The 18,041-nt window shown below is 34.5% G+C and overlaps 1 protein-coding gene across 7 annotated transcripts in view; it reads right to left on the bottom strand.

Annotated features, from left to right (window-relative positions):
• Nucleotides 1-513: 513 nt before the first annotated feature.
• LOC114324883 (acetylcholine receptor subunit alpha-like) overlaps nt 514-18,041 on the bottom strand; it is a 195,524-nt gene continuing 177,996 nt past the window's right edge. For 2 of the 7 annotated variants that reach the window (XM_050662853.1, XM_050662850.1), the window contains 7 exons: nt 17,524-17,692; nt 14,666-14,802; nt 11,257-11,403; nt 9,139-9,186; nt 6,166-6,276; nt 4,210-4,429; nt 514-3,561 (listed from right to left, as the gene is read on the bottom strand). In XM_050662853.1, coding sequence (XP_050518810.1) covers nt 3,367-3,561; nt 4,210-4,429; nt 6,166-6,276; nt 9,139-9,186; nt 11,257-11,403; nt 14,666-14,802; nt 17,524-17,692 — 1,027 coding nt within the window. In that variant the 3' untranslated portion in view covers nt 514-3,366. Of the gene's footprint in view, nt 3,562-4,209; nt 4,430-6,165; nt 6,313-6,680; nt 6,686-9,138; nt 9,187-11,256; nt 11,404-14,665; nt 14,803-17,523; nt 17,693-18,041 lie in introns of all 7 variants that reach the window. The other 5 variants (XM_050662851.1, XM_050662852.1, XM_050662854.1 and 2 more) reach the window with 4 other exon arrangements.

Genomic DNA, 18,041 nt, shown 5'->3' with positions numbered 1-18,041 from the left:
TATTAATTAATTGTATGTTACTAAAATATTATTTTTATATTATTATAAATTTAGCAAAAGTGTATTCGAATATGTCAAATGTACCCATTGTTGGACACCCCCAGTTTCTGGATATATTCAGTTTATATTGATAGAAAAAATTCAATTGAATATCGAAATAATATAAAAATAATATTTTACTAACACACAATTAATTAATATGTTCTTTGTATCATCCGTAACTTCACGCATATGCTCTTAAATAGACGAATCTTTGATCTTTAATAACTCAAAAAGTATTGATTTCTTTTAATAACATGATATAACAAATTTTACTTAAAATTTGTCCCTCTATCGATTTGTGGGGTTATTTTTAATAAAATAGTTTTCATCCGCGGGAAGGGGTGGTATCCACCACCAGGGTAAAAGTGAAAGTTGGCACCAAATCAGTTTTGTTTCTTGAGGTATGCTTTAACTAGTCACCAATTTTCATGCAAATCGATGGAGGTTTAACAAAATAGGAGGTGAAAACCTTTAATGACTGCACTAACTTTCCCCTTTCATCCCTTATTGCTACTTCCTGTATCCACTGAGGTGTCAGCCTGAAAGGGGTCATAATTGTCAATATACAATGGACTCATTTCACAGGAAAAACTCAATATTACTTATGACGATGATTTTTCGGCTCTAGCTCTCCGTCTATTAGATGTTGCATTGCAACACAAAACAAAATTTGTTTAATTTATTACTGTTTTGTAATATGCGAACGATTTACGAAGTGGAAAACCAAACATGAAATAAACTTAATTTTAAAGTAAAATTGTAGCTTATTCCCCCCAAAAAATAGTGAATTTAAAAAAGAATGTGGCAAATCATTTCTTTTCGCTGTCTAAAAGAACTCTAATGAATTGACTGATAAAATTTTGGCTTAAAGACATATTATATCTAGATGTTCATCAGATAATGTTACGTCTTTTTTAACATCAATTAAAAAACTACAAATAAAGTGAATTTCTTAGATATTTCTAAAATCCTATACATATTTATAATTATTAAAAAGAAGTCGCTGAGAAATGTCTAATAAATGCTTGCTTCTTTAGGAATGTAAAATGTTTTCATTCCTGAACTATAAGAATTTTGAGGCCGAGTAAATGCACATTTTATAAAAACAAAACAACTAATGCTCTTCACTGTCTGTTTGTATTAACGTTTTAACTTCAGTTTTAGAAATTGATTGAAAAGTAATATTTGACATAACAACGTAATGCATGGACAGTACTATACATGGAATTATCTTTTTGTGTGTTGGCATGCTTGTTTACGTTCAGTAGTTTACAAAATATTACAATTTTTTAAGGTACCTTATTGGTTTTACTGTAATCTAGATGACTGTTTTCGGGCTCTACAATTTCAGCCCACCATCAGGTACACGATAATAAGTTACTTAAGCACTAAAAAAGTGAAAAAGAATGTTATAGTTGTTATACATCGATCAGTTTGGATTCAGAGTCGGCATGGAAACGAGAGCCCTACTTCAGTTTACTAGTTCTCGCCCAAAAATGCTACGACCAACAGAAATATATATTTTTATGCTTTATAGACTTCGAAAAAGCATTTGATAGAGTAAGACACGACCTACTATTAGAACCGACAAGAAGTCGGTTTACATGAAAAAGACATCAAATTACAAAAAAATTTGTACTGGAACCAAAACGCCAGTGTTAGGATCGAAGGTTCCACATCCGCAGAAGAAGAAATTAGGAGGAGAGTCAGACAAGGATGTGTTCTGTCGCCCCTGCTGTTTAATATTTACTCACGAGTTTCTATTTAATGAAGCACTGGGGGATTTCAAGGATGGAGTCAAGGTGAATGACGTAAATATCAACAGCATCAGATACGCCGATGATACGGTGTTGATTGCGGATTCCGATTTGGTATGAAAATAAACATTAAAGAAATCAAAGTGATGTCAATCCGACAAAACCAAAACGTACCTCAACCTTGTGTGTTGGGATACACGGCATCTCTTAGTAATCTTCTTATTAAAACAAATCCTTTTATCAAATCCTGGCAGGATCGCCATATGGTGGCTCCTACCTTCTGAGCCACCTTAGATAATTAAGGGTTGGTTACCCCCTGCCATAAGGGTTAATGAAATAACTCGTATCACCGTAGATGCATTTGTTTTGTAAGTTAGAGTGCTAACGGTAAAGAGCTGGTGGTACGTTAGTTCTCAGTAGCTGTGATGTTTTCCCTTTGGGATCTCAAATATTAATGACTTACTCTTCGCAATGGAATTAGAAAATAATAATTAGTCTTCTCCTGTTTATTGTTTTGGTATATAATGAAAGTAAGATTGTTGTGGTTAAAAGCGCTGAGTCGACTAGGTTATAAAAATAATGAATACTATTGTTATTTCAAACCTAAACTGTTGCACCGATATGTGCTAATGTAGGTCGATCGTATTTACTATCAACAAACGTAGTTTGTTTTGCTAAAGACATTTTTAATTATTAAAAGGATTTGTTTTAATAAGAAGATTACTAAGAGATGCCGAGTATCCCAACACACTTGCAAAATAAATGAGCACATTTTAGAAGAGGTCAATAGATTTAAGTACGTGGGCTGTTGAATCGATAGCAGCCTAAATACTGATCTAGAAATAAGATCGAGAATAGAACAGATCAGAAAATCTTTCGAAAAAATGCTTTGTGATTCCCGAATAAAGCTCGAAATTTGACTACGTTTATCAAAATGCTATGTCTGGTCGACTCTTCTCTATGCAGTTGAGACATGGACCCTTAAAACATCAACCGTAAATAAATTGGAGGCCTTTGAAATATGGATCTACCGACGAATCCTCAAAGTTTCATGAACATCGCATACTTCAAATGAAGAAGTGCTGCATAGAATAGGCAAGGAAAGATAACTTTTCTTACACTGTGAAAGTTAGAAAAACATCATAGCTAAGCAAAATACTGAGAAATAATAAGTACAAATATGCTCAACTTATAGTGAAAGGAAAGATCGAAGGAGAGAGTGAACTAGGAAGAAAAAGACTATCGTGGCTCAGAAACATCCGACAATGGACAGGACTAAATTGTGAACAGTTAATAAGAACAGCTGAAGACAGAGAAGAGTTTGCAATTGTAGTAGCCAACCTCCATTGAGGAGAGGACACTTTAAGAAGAAGATGATATACATATGTATATTGTAGATCTAATGATGGGAAGATTATGTAAAGCTCAAAACCGGTCATCCCAATTACACTAAAACCAATTGTGAATCTTCTTTTATCTTTTGAAAATGGTTTCTGATTCGCAAACAATTAATCATATTTCAATTCTACTAGACTTTTGCAATGAACTGAACCGGGGATCCGCCCGTTCATATCGGAGGGGGGCAACGAACTACTGTTGTCGTAGCAAATTCAGAAAACTTTTTATCAATTGGCTGTCTATCGTCGTAAAGAGTTGGAGCTTGCAGTATGATACCAGCCGTACCTACGAGTACAGCCAATGTGAATATCCAGAGAAAAAGACGGTCAAGTACCATCGCTACGTATTTCCAATCTTCTTTTACCTACAAAATAAACGTTATTGAGATTTTATGCTTATAAGTAAATAACAAATGTAACAAACAATTTAATCGGCTGTATACCAGAAATCACGAAAAATTAAAAAGAATGTGTGTACTTTGTACGCACCTAAGAAGTTATACTTCTATTATTATGATTTCAACGAAAAAATATATTTTAAACAGTTTACTTGTATTTTTACTTAAATATTAAACTAATTTTAATACTTAAAATAATACCAAAAATTAAAAGTAACGTTAAAACGTCAGTTTTTATTAACTGTAGCTTCTCCGGAACTACTTTTCCCTTGATTAATCATAGATAATCTAAAAAACGTCAGATTTTCTACACAAATTTTTAATTTTCTTTTCATCTATATTTTAATACGAATTATCCTATTCCCAACGAAGACAAAAAATCCGAAGACACAAAAATTATAATAAATATATTTACTAAAAACACTAATAAATTTTTTTCACACTTTATTTGAATTGATACATACGTAACTTGAAAGATTTAGCAACTAATTTCATACTGTCGTTATGCGCGTACTTCATACTGTCGCTTTTATAAAAAATCATTTTCAACATTTTCCCAATGCCTAGAGAAGTATAACTTCAATAAAGAAACAAAATATTCAATAAATTATTTACCTTTGTCGAATCCTCCAACATTTTTGTATGTTCTGCTATGAACCGCACGCAGAAACAAGATTTGTGAATTTCTGGGGGACACCTACTATGGGAATAAGCAGGATTGTGAAGAACGGGACTCTTAAGGCCACTTTCGTCTTCTGCGTCCGTCAATGGTAAAGCACCAGTGAGAGGACCGTGTATTTGGCAGCTACCTCCGAATGGACCTCCATCGGTCAATCTATAAATTATTTTTTTTTTATTTTTATTTCATTTATCAACCGGCAAGCCCAGTTACAATATAAATTCATATTTAACATATAAATTCGTAACATTTGTTAAAATATAAATTGATAACAATATCTATATCTATGCTTACGATACAAAAGGTAATCTGACTATAAAATCACTGAGATGTTGAATTGCTTAATAAAAAATTGCTAGTCTCAAGCCAACCGTAAGAGCCTAATTTAAGCCAAGCGTACACAAAACTGACGCAGGAATGAGTCGAAGGTTGCGAAGAAATATATATGTTATTATATTGATTGGCTAGTCTGGTAGTTCTTGATATGAAGTTGTTAGATCCATAGTTAGTGCGATATATAAGGTAATGAAGACTTGCTGTAGATCTAGATGGAACATGTATATTAGTTTTATAGAGCAAAGAAGAAGCAGCAGCTCTACCATGCAGAATATTGTAAAAAGTAATAAAATCTCTCTTATGACGCATAGAAATGGGTAGGTATATTTAATATAACAAGTAAATCTGCATCATTGAAGTTGTCTACAATGTATAATTTCAAAGCAATCTGTTTAAGAAATGTATTGTCAACATGACAAAAGGTATCAATATGCACACCATAAAAAGGTGACCATATACAGGACGCATATTCAAGATGGCGACGGACAAGAGACCAATAAAGAGTTTTTAAGGCAGTAATCCCAGTAAAATCCTGTGTGCTTCTTCTGATAAATCCAAGCATCTGAAATGTCTTGTTGACTACATTATTTAAGTGATCGGAAAGTTGTAGAGTTACATCCAAAATGACACTTACATCCTTGATGAAAGGTACAGTATCAAGGCAATTCTGGCCAATCTTGTATTCAAATTTGATTGGGGATCTGAACCGAGAAAATGTAATTAGCTTTACATTTAGATGAATTCAGAGTCATCTCATTTCTTGTACACCAATCCAACAAGTTGATTAGCTCAAATTGAAGTTTATCACAGTCATTGGGAGATTTAATCACACAGGTCAACTTGTAAGTCATCAGCAAACAACAAAAAAATGGAAGAAGAAAAGCATTCGTGAATATGGTTTATAAAAATGTAAATTAGAATAGTTGAGGAACTCCTGAAGGAACAAGAATTGGTTTGGAAAGAGAATTCACAATTTTTACTGTCTGTCTACGATTAGACAACTAGCTGCTAAACCAGGAAATCATTATTCTAAGCTTATGGTCCATGAGACACACTGTCAAACGCCTCTTCAATCAGTGCAAATTGTATCAATTTGATACCCCTTCTCCAGGGAGTGAAACAAAATATCTACATAAGTTAATAGGTTCAGTTCAATAGATCTATGGGATCTAAACCTAAATTGTTGATTGATAAGTTTAGGCTCTAGTAAAGGAGTTAAAAACTCACAAACCAGACTCTAAGACACTTTGGGTATCACACAAGGACGCTAATAGGACGATAATATTATTAACAATAGATTTATCCCCATCTGTAAATATAGGCTTAAGAAAACTTTCTTTCCAGAAATCTGGAAAAACACCAGTTTGAAAGGAGCAATTAAATATGTGATGCAATTGTCTGGAAAGGTTGAAACTGCATTTTTTTAAGAACAAAAGAGGTATACCGTCAGTGCCTGGGACCTTATTAATATCAAGAGAAGAGAGCATGGTGTATTTATTTATTTTGAGTATGTTATAAGTAACAGTTCCTTTGATAAAAATAAAAAAAATACTCACCTCGGAGATAAATCCTCCTTACTAGGAGTTCTGCTTGTTAGGTATCTCCTTTTCGGACTGTCATCTGATTGGACTGTCGTCCGATAAGGGTACAGACAGGTTGAGTATTGTCTACTTCTAGAGACAAATCGACTGGATAAAAACTTACTGAAAAAGGAAACACATAAAATATATAGTTAATGCGGAGATCCAGTTCTTTTTTGTCTACGCCATTAAAAAAAAACAAAGAATTTCATTATTTTAATCAAGAAAGACTTTAAACAAATATACAATATAAATGAAAAAAGCAAAGAAAAATGGATAAACGAAATGTGTGACGTCGTGGAAGATTTATATAAGTAGAACACAACCTCCATAAAAAATTAAAACAAACATCATAAAACCACGAAAAATTATTCGTGGATAATAGATAGGAATTGCAGCAGATATCTGCTCTAATCCTAGATCTTCTTCTTTAAGTGAAGTCTCCCAAACCGGAGGTTGGATATCATCATCACTATCTTTACTCTATCTACCGCTGCTCTGAAGAGATCTCTAGAACTGCATTTAAACAAGTTCCTTAAATTCTTCAACCAGGAAACTCTCCTTCTTCCTATACTTTTTCTCCTCTTATATTTCCCTGTATTATCAGTCTTAGCAGTTCATATCGCTGTCCCCTCATTACGTGTCCCAGATATTGTAACTTTCTTATTTTTGTTGTGCTTATTATTTCGTATTCTTTGCCCATTTCTCGCAATACTTCCGTATTAGTTTTCTTCCGTGTCCATGCTATTCTAAGCATCCTCCTGTAACACCAAATTTCAAATGACTGTAGTTGATTTATGTGTTCTTGCTTCAATGTCCAGCTTTCAAGTCCATATTGCAGTATCGAAAACACGTAGTATCTCAAAGTTCTTAATCTCAGTTCTAATCTAAGGTCTTTGTTGCAGAGAATGGTTTTCATTTTTAGAGAAAGAACCTATGGTATCACGATAAATAGGTTTTACCGATTTTCTATCCACTTCCACTATCCATTCTTAGCCATCTATGCACAATTCGAAAAAATGTCTCGAATAACAGTTGCTTAATTTTACGTAAGGAATAAAAATCTGCAATAAAAATGGAGGCTTCCATTTATGATTTAAGTGCTCCCCCACCCCACCTCCAGGAGGTGAAGTGGGGGGGTCATGTTTAGTGCCATTTAATAGATTTTTGAAAAATGTTGAACACGTATTTTTTCAGTTTTTCGATCTGATGTTCATTTCGCGAAATATTCGACCGTTCCGCTACTTTTGGAACACCGTTTATACGCCAGATTTGGATATTCAGATATCAGGATAATAAAACAAAAAATATTTCAAGCATGTACACATAAAATTTCAGATCCCTTCGTTGTTTAGCGTTGTGTGCGAGTTACATAGAAATATTGAAATATCTCTTTCGCGAGCCAAATGTTTATAAACCAATTGTCCTTTCAAAATTGTTAGGGAATAAATGGCTGGTGAATGGTGAATTTTCACAATTTTTCCTTTTCCCCATGTACACTGTATCCCAGTTCCGCATGTAGAACGATTTAAATCTGTAGTGGTTATATTGTAGAAATATTTCATTTCTGATAGCGGTATGAATATTTTCCTTCGCGCTGAATTTTTCAACGAACTGAAATAGTAATGGACCCAAGGATGGATTTATCCCATTTTAGAAAAAGTGTCAATGGCTGGCTTTCTGTTTTGTTCAGTAGAAGTTTGTCACTGACAACACGTCTAAGAGTATTGAAGTGCTACGTCTCGTCTCTTTTGTTCTATGGATGTGAAACCTGGACAACAAAAATGAAGAAGCGACAAATTAGAAGCGTTCGAGTTGTAGTGTTACCGTCGCATGCTCAAAATCCCGTGGATAGCACACATATCCAACGAACGTGTGCTGGAAACCATGCACAAAAAGCGAGAATTGGTCAACGTCATAAAAATGATAAAGGTTCATTACTTCGGTCATATAATATCACTTACTCCGGTTGATCATTCAGGGCAAAATCGAAGGAAAACGCTGGGTTGGAAGAAAACAATTGTCCCGGCTGCGTAACATTAGACAATGGACAGGTCGAACGGCCGAGGAATTGTTTCATATAGCTGCCCATCGAGAAACACTTCATCAGCTTGTTAATACGACGATAGCCACCGCTTGAAAACAAGCACGGCACACAAAGAAGGTCTGTAAAAACGGTATTTGGAGGAAGAGGGTAAAACTATGAGAGATACCACAAATACAAACATATCTCGTGAAAGAGACGTAATACCTCTCATAAAAATAGGAACACTAAGATGGTAGGACATCTAGCAAGAACAGTAGAACATGTGCCTTCTAGACGAATCCTTATGTTACTGGTTACTGCTAGTGGGAAGTAGATGACGAGGTAGACCAAAACGTAGATGGAAGGATGGTGTAGGTGTAGATGATGATGCTGGAAAAATAGGTTCAGCAAACGGACAACAGTCAGCAATGGATAGGGCTGACTGGCAAAATATATTTGGGAAGATTAAGACATGATCGAGGCTCTACTATATGGACAATCGAGGGCATCAACAATTCTAAAAAACGTTTCGAATAAATGTTACTTATTTTTTCATGAGGAATACAAATCTTCAATAAAAACAGTTTTTGCTCCTTCAATAAAAACAGCTCCTATTTAAGATTTTAAAGTTACCATCCACCTCACCTCCAGGGTGTGGAGTGGGGGGTCGTGTTTGATGTCATTAAATAGGTTTTTGAAAAATATTAAACATGTGTTTTTTGGTTTTTAATTTGAAAGTGTATTTCTCAAAACATTAGACCATTTCTATAATTTACCTACGGTATCACAATAACCAGTTTTTACCGATTTTAGCGTTATCTATCCACGACTAGAAAAATTGTCTCGAATAAAAATTGCTTATTTTTATGTAAGGAATCTTAATCTGTAATAAAAACTGGAGGTTTCCATTTAGGACTTTAAAGTTACCCCCACCACACTCCAGGGGGAGTAGGAGGGTCGTGTTTAGTATTCTGCGATAGATTTTTGTAAAATATTGAACACGTATTTTTCAGTATTTCGATCCGATGTTCACCTCGCGAAATGTTCGATTGTTCAGCTACTTTTGAGACACCCTATACAGTGGTGAGCACGCTAATAACCGACAAAAAACGCAAAAGATGAAAAACATAATATATTGTGAAGTAAAAAGAGATGAAACTAGTAGAGGTGGAAATTACCGATATACAGGGTGTTTGGTAAAGAATGGGCCATAGCTTAACCTTAGATTACTGAGGTTAAAATAGGTCGATTTAAGCTAACTCACCTTAGTACAAAAGTTGATAATAACCTAAATACAGGGTGTCAAAGTTAAACTTTTATTTTATTTATTTTTGAATATTTCCTGACAGGCATGTAACAACACGAAATTTGGTAAGTGGTGCTGGTATTGTACAATCTACTAAAATATGTTACACAAACGTTTCTGGCTACTACCAGAGGCGTACGACGGGGGAACGTGAATGGTTGACCCTTCCCAAATTCTACGCCACTGGCGGAATGGCGGAATAGTGCAATTTTTTGATTCTACAATACTTTCTATGTAAAAAACATACTCTTCATTCGTAACGATAAAGCCATTAGTATTCGAGATATGTGAAGCTAAAAACGAAGGAGCATAATACATTAATCAAAATAAGTGCGCCTTTTCATTTTCAACTTCAAATATCTCGAAAACTAATGACTTTAGACATAGAAAGTATTGGAGAATCTAGAAATTATGCTAAAATAGCAGTTTTATCAGTGGCGTAGAATTTGGGAAGGGTCAATCATTCACTTTCCCTTGTCGTACGCCTCTGGTATTAACCACAAACGATTATTTAACATAATTTAGTAGGGTGTACAGTACCTACACTTTCTGCTAAGTACCATAAGGATATGTCAAATAGTTTTATAGTACTAGGCACACATAGTTCTTAAAGTTTTAAATAAAGAATGAATTATTAAAAAAAAAGAATACTTTAAAATAATTTGACATATCCGTGTGATACTTGGCAGAAAGTGTAGGCACTGTACACCCTACTGAATTATGTTAAATAATCGTTTCTGGCTACTACCAGAGGCGTACGACAGGGGAAAGTGAATGATTAACCCTTCCCAAATTCTACGCCACTGATGAAACTGCTATTTTAGCATAATTTTTAGATTCTTCAATAGTTTCTATGCAAATAATATACTCTTTACTTGTAACGGTAAAGTCATTAGTTTTCGAGATATTTGAAGTTAAAAATGAAAAGGCACACTTATAATTTTGATTAATCTATTATGTTCCTTCGTTTTTAGCTTCAAATATCTCGAAAACTAATGACTTTACCGCTACAAATAAAGAGTATATTATTTGCATAGAAAGTATTGGAGAATCTAAAAATTGTACTAAAATAGCAATTCCGCCAGTGGCGTAGAATTTGGGAAGGGTCAACCATTCACGTTCCCCCGTCGTACGCCTCTGGTAGTAGCCAGAAACGTTTGTTTAACATAATTTAGTAGATTGTATAATACCAGCTCCACTTACCAAATTTCGTGTTGTTGTCCCATGCCTGTCAGGAAATATTCAAAAATAAATAAAATAAAAGTTTAACTTTGACACCCTGTATTTCGGTTATTATCATTTTTTGTACTAAGGTAAGTTAGCTTAAATCGACCTATTTTAAGCTCAAAAATCTAAGGTTAAGCTATGGCCCATTCTTTGCCAAACACCCTGTAAACGTATAAATTAACATTACACTACATAGTTTCCCACCTGTAGACGTATCGGAGAAGTATGACAACAACTGTCACTGTGACAGAACAATTTTATAAAATACTCCTGTCACAGACGTCTAAAGGTGGGAAACTATGTAATGTAATGTTTATTTATTCGTTTATATCGATAATTTCCACCTCTACTAGTTCCATCTCTTTTTCTTTCACAATGTATTAGATTTGTTTTCCATCTTTGGTTTTATTTTGACGGTTATTAGCCCGCTCATCACTGTATAAAAGAAAAAAAGTGTGCAAAAGTGTGCAAAAGTTAAAATGTAAAAAAGTGTAACAGTAAAACTCACCTTCTAGTTTCGAAGATATATGTAGGCCGTTTCATTACTAAAAGTCTAGGAAGAATGTGTATAAAAACTCTCTTCACCCATGGAGACATTTTGTGCGTCTGGGGAGACCGAAAATGAACGTTTAACACCACCACAGTCACACATATACTGAAAGAGAAATTGCATTAACTAATCTGTTAAAGAAAGACAGTTCAAATTCGATATAGAGACCACTACGTGACTACTATAAGTGACTACTTCTTATAGCGCGTTATATATTATTGAAATTTTATGTCTGCTTATCATTAAAATATCGTCGTGCTATCAGGCTTTATTCAACAAAATCAGCTTCGTACAACCTTTCATTAGATATTGCAAAATCAGTTTGGTTGATTTTGTCTGCAGATATATGTTTAAGGAATCTTCAAAATGGTAAACCATTTGTAGAGATGTGACAAGAGACTAATAATTAATAGTCTATAATTCTCTAGGTCTGATATATCTCCATTTTTGTGTACTAGGATAGTAATATAGTAATATTGCATTGTAATTGCATTGTTCCATTTTGAAGGGACTATACCTTGTTCTAGATATGGGTTAAACTTCCAGCAGTTTCTTGCCTCCTACTTTAACACCTTCTATTACTATTTGGTCGTCTCCCGGAGCCTTGTTGTTTTTCATTTCCTTTTGGGGTTCGTTTCATTTCTTCTATCGTTATGTTCGGCAAAAGTTCGGATCCTTCGTTCATTACTCTGCGTTCTCTAATTTGTGTTTTGTCTTCTTCTGTTAACTGGCTTTTAGATAATTCTTCATAGAAACTTTTTATCTCTAGTATTATCTCTCTGTTTGTTATTATGTTACCTTCCTTGTCTTTTAGTTTAATAAATTTCCGTTTTACCATCACAAAACTTTCTTGTGAGTATTTTCATATTTCCATTTTCCTAAATCACCTTTTGTATTTTCTCAGTACTACACTTCCTCTGATCTTTACGAAACGCTTTTGAAATATCTCTGTTCAGATTTCTGTTTTCTATGGTATATTTAGATTATTATTATTCTTTTCTTATTATTTTGGTTTAAGGAAATTAAAAGCGCTGCATGACGTCCATCAAATTAATTTGATACTTTATCGAGTGCGATGAATTTTGCTCTACTATTTTACTACATCTCGCCGTTAATACAAAGCTCGTCTTGTGAGACGATAAAAACTGTATATCTTGCTCAAGCTTCGCTATCCTGCACACTGCACAGGTTAACTTAATTTGGGCTGGTTTTATGAAAACCCGGAGTTTAGATAGAAAAGATCTTTAATATGATTTAAGTTTTCCTTTCAAATTCGTCTATCTACCTTGTTTTAAGTTTGTTTTAAAGAAACTTTATTAATTGTGGCGACAAGGAATTGCTAGGGCCACAAAATATACTCCTTCACGAATTTAAGACAGTATTTTTATTTTTATTTTAATTTAATTCTTTATTTCATAATTAAAGACAAGCAAGTGATAAGGTAATCCATAAGAATAGAGAGATACATATATGCTTCATCGACCTGGAAAAGGCGTTTGACAGAAACCGAAGAAAGGACGTAAGGAAGACACTATAAGAAAGGGGAGTCGACAGACACATAATAGAAGTAATAAAGAATATGTACAAAAATAATACAAATACAGTCAGAACCATTTACAGAAGGAATCCAGAGAATTTACTACAAGTCAAGGCGTCAAACAGGGATGCGTGTTGAGCTCACTGCTATTCTCAGTGGTACTGGATGAAGTAATAAAGAAAGCCAAGGGAAGAATGAGAAAACTAAGGTTAGGATACTTGAAAATGAAACAGACTCAACTACCGGAGCTACTATTTGCAGACGACATGGCATTGATAGTAGAAAACATAGAAGACTTACACAACAATCTTGAAATCCTAGAAGAAGAACTATCAAACATAAATATGAAAATTAATACAAAGAAAACAAAAACAGATAATTTCAAATACGAGGAAGACACACGCAATATAATTGGACGGGAAACAATTAGAGCAAGTGGAATATTTTAAATACCTCGGAGTAATAATTGAATCAAATGGTAAACAAGACATGGAAATAAACGAGAGACTGGGACGAATCTTATTTAACATTATGAAAACAACATTTTTGGGGAAAAAAGAGACACCGGAGAAAGTAAAAACGGCAGTCGTTAGATCAGTAGTCAGACCAACAATCTTGTATAGCAGCGAGACATGGACATTGACGGGGAGACAAAAATCCAGAGTCAATGCTATGGAAATGAGGTTCCTGAGGAAAATAGCAAAAAGAAAGAGGAGACAAAATACGAAACGAAACAATCAGACAAAATCTAAAAGTAGAACCAATCAATGAAAAAATAGTAGATGGACAAATTAGATGGGTAGAAGGTCGAACGAGAGACTAACAAAACGAGTGTTCGAACGAGAGTGCAGGGGAAACACAAAAGAGGAAGACCAAGAGTTATGTGGTTAGATGAAATCAGAAAAGAAGTCGAGAAGAAAGGGTTAACATTGGAAAGTGCAAAAACCTAACGCAAGATCGGAAAGCATGGAGACTACAATGCCAAACTCAACTCCACCAGCCTTACACCTAAAGGTAGAAAGGCTTAGGACTAAGTAAGTAAGTAAGTAGTTCATAATTGCAAACCGCAATTATTATTCATTTGCTTTCTACCGGTTTGTTAGATAGATGGACTAATATAATTAATACAAAGATAGCGCCTCTTTCCAAAACGCTAATTCTCCAACGAAAAAAGAATATGATATGGCATTTTATCAAACAATTTTAACCTAAATTCACCAATTAGGTCGTTAAGTGTTTTATTTACTCATTTCTGGCTGCTCTACAGATAAATCTCCATCATTCATCATCATGCAACCTCTTCCGTCCCCTGCTGGACATACGTCTCTCCCATTTTTCGCTACTCTTCCAGGTTCTGTGCGTCTTGTTGCCAATTATTGGACATTCGTTTAATATCGTCCATCCAGCGTGTTGGTGGTCGTCCTCTGCTGCGTTTGTCTTCTGTTGGGGCCAGTCAATTAGTTTTCTGGTCCATCTTGAGTATTTTAGTCTCGCTACATGACCTGCCCAATTCCATTTCAGCTTGGCTATACGTTCGACGACATCAGTGATACCTGTTCTTTTCCTTAGGTCTTGGTTCCAGGATTTTATCTTTTTTTATAACGTCGAGAATCTATTTTTCCACGCGCCTTTGTGCCACTCGCATTTTTAGTGCTGTTGTTTTTGTGAGCGTGAGAGTTTCTGCTCCGTATGTCATAATAGGAAGAACGCATTGGTCAAATGTCTTCTGTTTTGCAGCTATCGGGATGTTGCTCTTAAATATGTCTCTTAGTGAACCATAAATCTTACGTATGCTTAAATATACTTTACCTACATACAACAAAATCTTACCTTATTGATACAAGGATCATGGCAAAAATTAAATATTTTCCCAGAAGTGGAACAACCAATGAAGTCGGTGGAATAATTTCTACTACTAGGAGGAAGAATACGTGGAGACTAATGAGGATAGATATCGATAGTGTTACCTAAAATTAAAAAGAAAGATAAATTTAAAAGACTAAGTTTTTCAACCTAATAAAAATATTTGTAAATTAAATATTTTTAAAAGATTTTTAATTGAAAAACTTTATTGGCCCATTTCCTGGTGACAACCTCCAAGGCTTCTACAATATGCAAGCCAAATGGATGCTGCAGTGAAGACTAAAGGGAAGGAATTCTACACTATGCAATTCACAACCCCCGTCTGCAGCGTGGTAAAGCTACAACGGAAAATGGACCTAGTTACTCTATAGGAGTAATACTAATATAAAAATAAAAATGTATACCATTTTTATTCATTCAGTTGCAGTGCGAAACCAAAACTGTCTTAACCTCTAACAAGAACTTCGAACCTGTCGAACCTCTAACAAGAGGTGAAATCGTCGATAAGAGTGCTGGCTGCACTCTCTGATCTGAGTAAAAATTAAGACAGTTTTGGTTTCGCACTGCAACTGAATGAATAAAAATGGTATACATTTTTATTTTTATATTAGTATTACTCCTATAGAGTAACTATGTCCATTTTCCGTTGGAGCTTTACCATGCTGCAGACGGGGGTTGTGAATTGCATAGTGTAGAATTCCTTCCCTTTAGTCTTCACTGCAGCATCCATTTGGCTTGCATATTGTAGAAGCGTTGGAGGTTGTCACCAGGAAATGGGCCAATCAAGTTTTTCAATTAAAAATCTTTTAAAAATATTTAATTTACAAATATTTTTATTAGGTTGAAAAACTTAGTTTTTTATTTAGCAGATGCCGCTAGGCACCTACTACCATCTCGTCAGTTGCGGTGGGAGATGGATATGTCGAAGATTTTTACCTAGGCCAGAGAAAAGCAGCCTATGCAGTCTCTGATGAACCTCTAACAAGAGGTGAAATCGTTGATAAGAGTGCTGGCTGCACTCTCTGATCTGAGTAAAAATTAAGACAGTTTTGGTTTCGCACTGCAACTGAATGAATAAAAATGGTATACATTTTTATTTTTATATTAGTATTACTCCTATAGAGTAACTAGGTCCATTTTCCGTTGGAGCTTTACCACGCTGCAGACGGGGGTTGTGAATTGCATAGTGTAGAATTCCTTCCCTTTAGTCTTCACTGCAGCATCCATTTGGCTTGCATATTGTAGAAGCCTTGGAGGTTGTCACCAGGAAATGGGCCAATAAAGTTTTTCAATTAAAAATCTTTTAAAAATATTTAATTTACAAATATTTTTATTAGGTTGAAAAACTTAGTCTTTTATTTAGCAGATGCCGCTAGGCACCTACTACCATCTCGTCAGTTGCGGTGGGAGATGGATATGTCGAAGATTTTTACCTGGGCCAGAGAAAAGCAGCCTATGCAGTCTCTGATGAACCTCTAACAAGAGGTGAAATCGTCGATAAGAGTGCTGGCTGCACTCTCTGATCTGAGTAAAAATTAAGACAGTTTTGGTTTCGCACTGCAACTGAATGAATAAAAATGGTATACATTTTTATTTTTAAAGATAAATTTGTTTGAAGTGGTACATAGATATTCCTCATCTGGGAATAACATTCCTTGAGATAAAAAATCAACAAACATTTTCATTTCCTTGCAAAACGAAACCAAAGCCGTCTTATATTTCAGTTCGTTCAGAGAGCGATACAAGCACTCTGAGTGGTTTCAAAACTTGTTATTTTATCATCAGAGAATGCATGTTATGTAGTTATTTCTGAACAAACCAAAATAATTCAGGCCTACTAGCCTCGAATTGCAACTAACGAAATGGCATGGGTATCTTAGCGACATTTGCAAGTCAAGGTCTATGAATCCTTTTGTGATAATCGTCCTCCTCCTAAGTGCCTTCTCTTTTGAGGTTGGCAATCAATATGGCAAATTTCTCTCTATACTGGGCTTGATGAATTAAGTCATTCCCTGTTGTGTAGGTCCAATCTCTGATGTTTCGGAGCCAGGATTTTTTCTTTCTTGCTATACCCCTTTTACCTTCGATTTTGCCTTCTAATATTACCTGGAGCTGTTCAAATTCCCTATGGCGCATTATGTGTCCTAGATATGTCTTTCTAATTTTGATTGTATTGATCAGATGAGTACGTGTGTTCATTATTTTCAGTAATTCTTCATTCGCAGTTCTGCTGATCCAGCTTATTCTTAGCATTCCGCGGTACAACCCCATTTCGAATGAATTCAGTTTGTTGACGTCATACTGTTTAATGCCCTATACTGTTTAATACACAGCCATATAGTAATAGAGATCACACATAACACTTTAGTGTTCTCAATCTTATTGGGACTGATAGCTTGGGGTTACAGAGCATTTTACGCATGTTCATGAAACCAGACCTTGCTATTTAAATGCATCTTCTAATATGTTTTGAGTGGTCTAGCTGACTATTAAGCTCTCTGCCAAGGTATATGAAGCTTTGGGAACTCTAAAGGGTGATCCCATTTATTCGTATGTTGGGTGTAATTTGTTCATGGGGGTTCTGTGGAATACCATGATTTTGGTTTTGGAAAAGTTAATGTCCATGCCCAGCCTGTGACTTTCTTCTGATAATATGTTCATCAATATTTTTAGTTGGTCTTCTATTTCCTCTAATACTACGGTGTCATCGGCATATCTTACATTGTTAATAATGATTTTTGTCATAATAATTAGAAGAAAATGTCTTGTGTACTAGCCCAAAACAGACAGTAATCTTTCAGTAAAAATAGTAATTTTTATCTTACCTTTTCTCCACTATCCGATGGTAGATAAAATGTAAGTACTGTTAAAAACGAAATTCCCATACATGGAATAATAATATTAACAGTATAGAACAGTGTTTTTCTTCTCATGGTTATGTTAAAAGTTATGTCTAGATATGGTTCATCACAGCAGGTGTAAAATTTTTCGTTCCTGGAAAAGAAATTAAAAAATTACAAGAAAATAAACTAATGGGAACATCTGATACGTTTCCAAAACTGAGTAGATTTAGATCATATTATTCCTCAAGTGGTCTATGTAGATCCCAAAGGTTGAATTCTGATGATAACGTTTTTGTAAAAACTTACAGTTTTTGAGTTATTTATGAAAAAACGCTTTAAAACATGCATTTTTTTCAAGAAAAATTAAAATCTTTGATCTTTAATAATTCAAAAAGTATTAATTTATTTTAATAATTTTATATAACGCATTTATTTAAAATTAGTCCCTCTATCGATTTCTGGTGTTATTTTAAATATAATGATTTTCACCCCCCCCCCCC

This window comes from Diabrotica virgifera, chromosome 9 (genome assembly GCF_917563875.1).
Source record: "Diabrotica virgifera virgifera chromosome 9, PGI_DIABVI_V3a".
In the NCBI taxonomy this organism is placed as follows: Eukaryota; Metazoa; Arthropoda; class Insecta; order Coleoptera; family Chrysomelidae; genus Diabrotica; species Diabrotica virgifera.
Note: the sequence above shows the minus strand (reverse complement) of the source record. Positions and strands in the feature narration are given on the sequence as shown.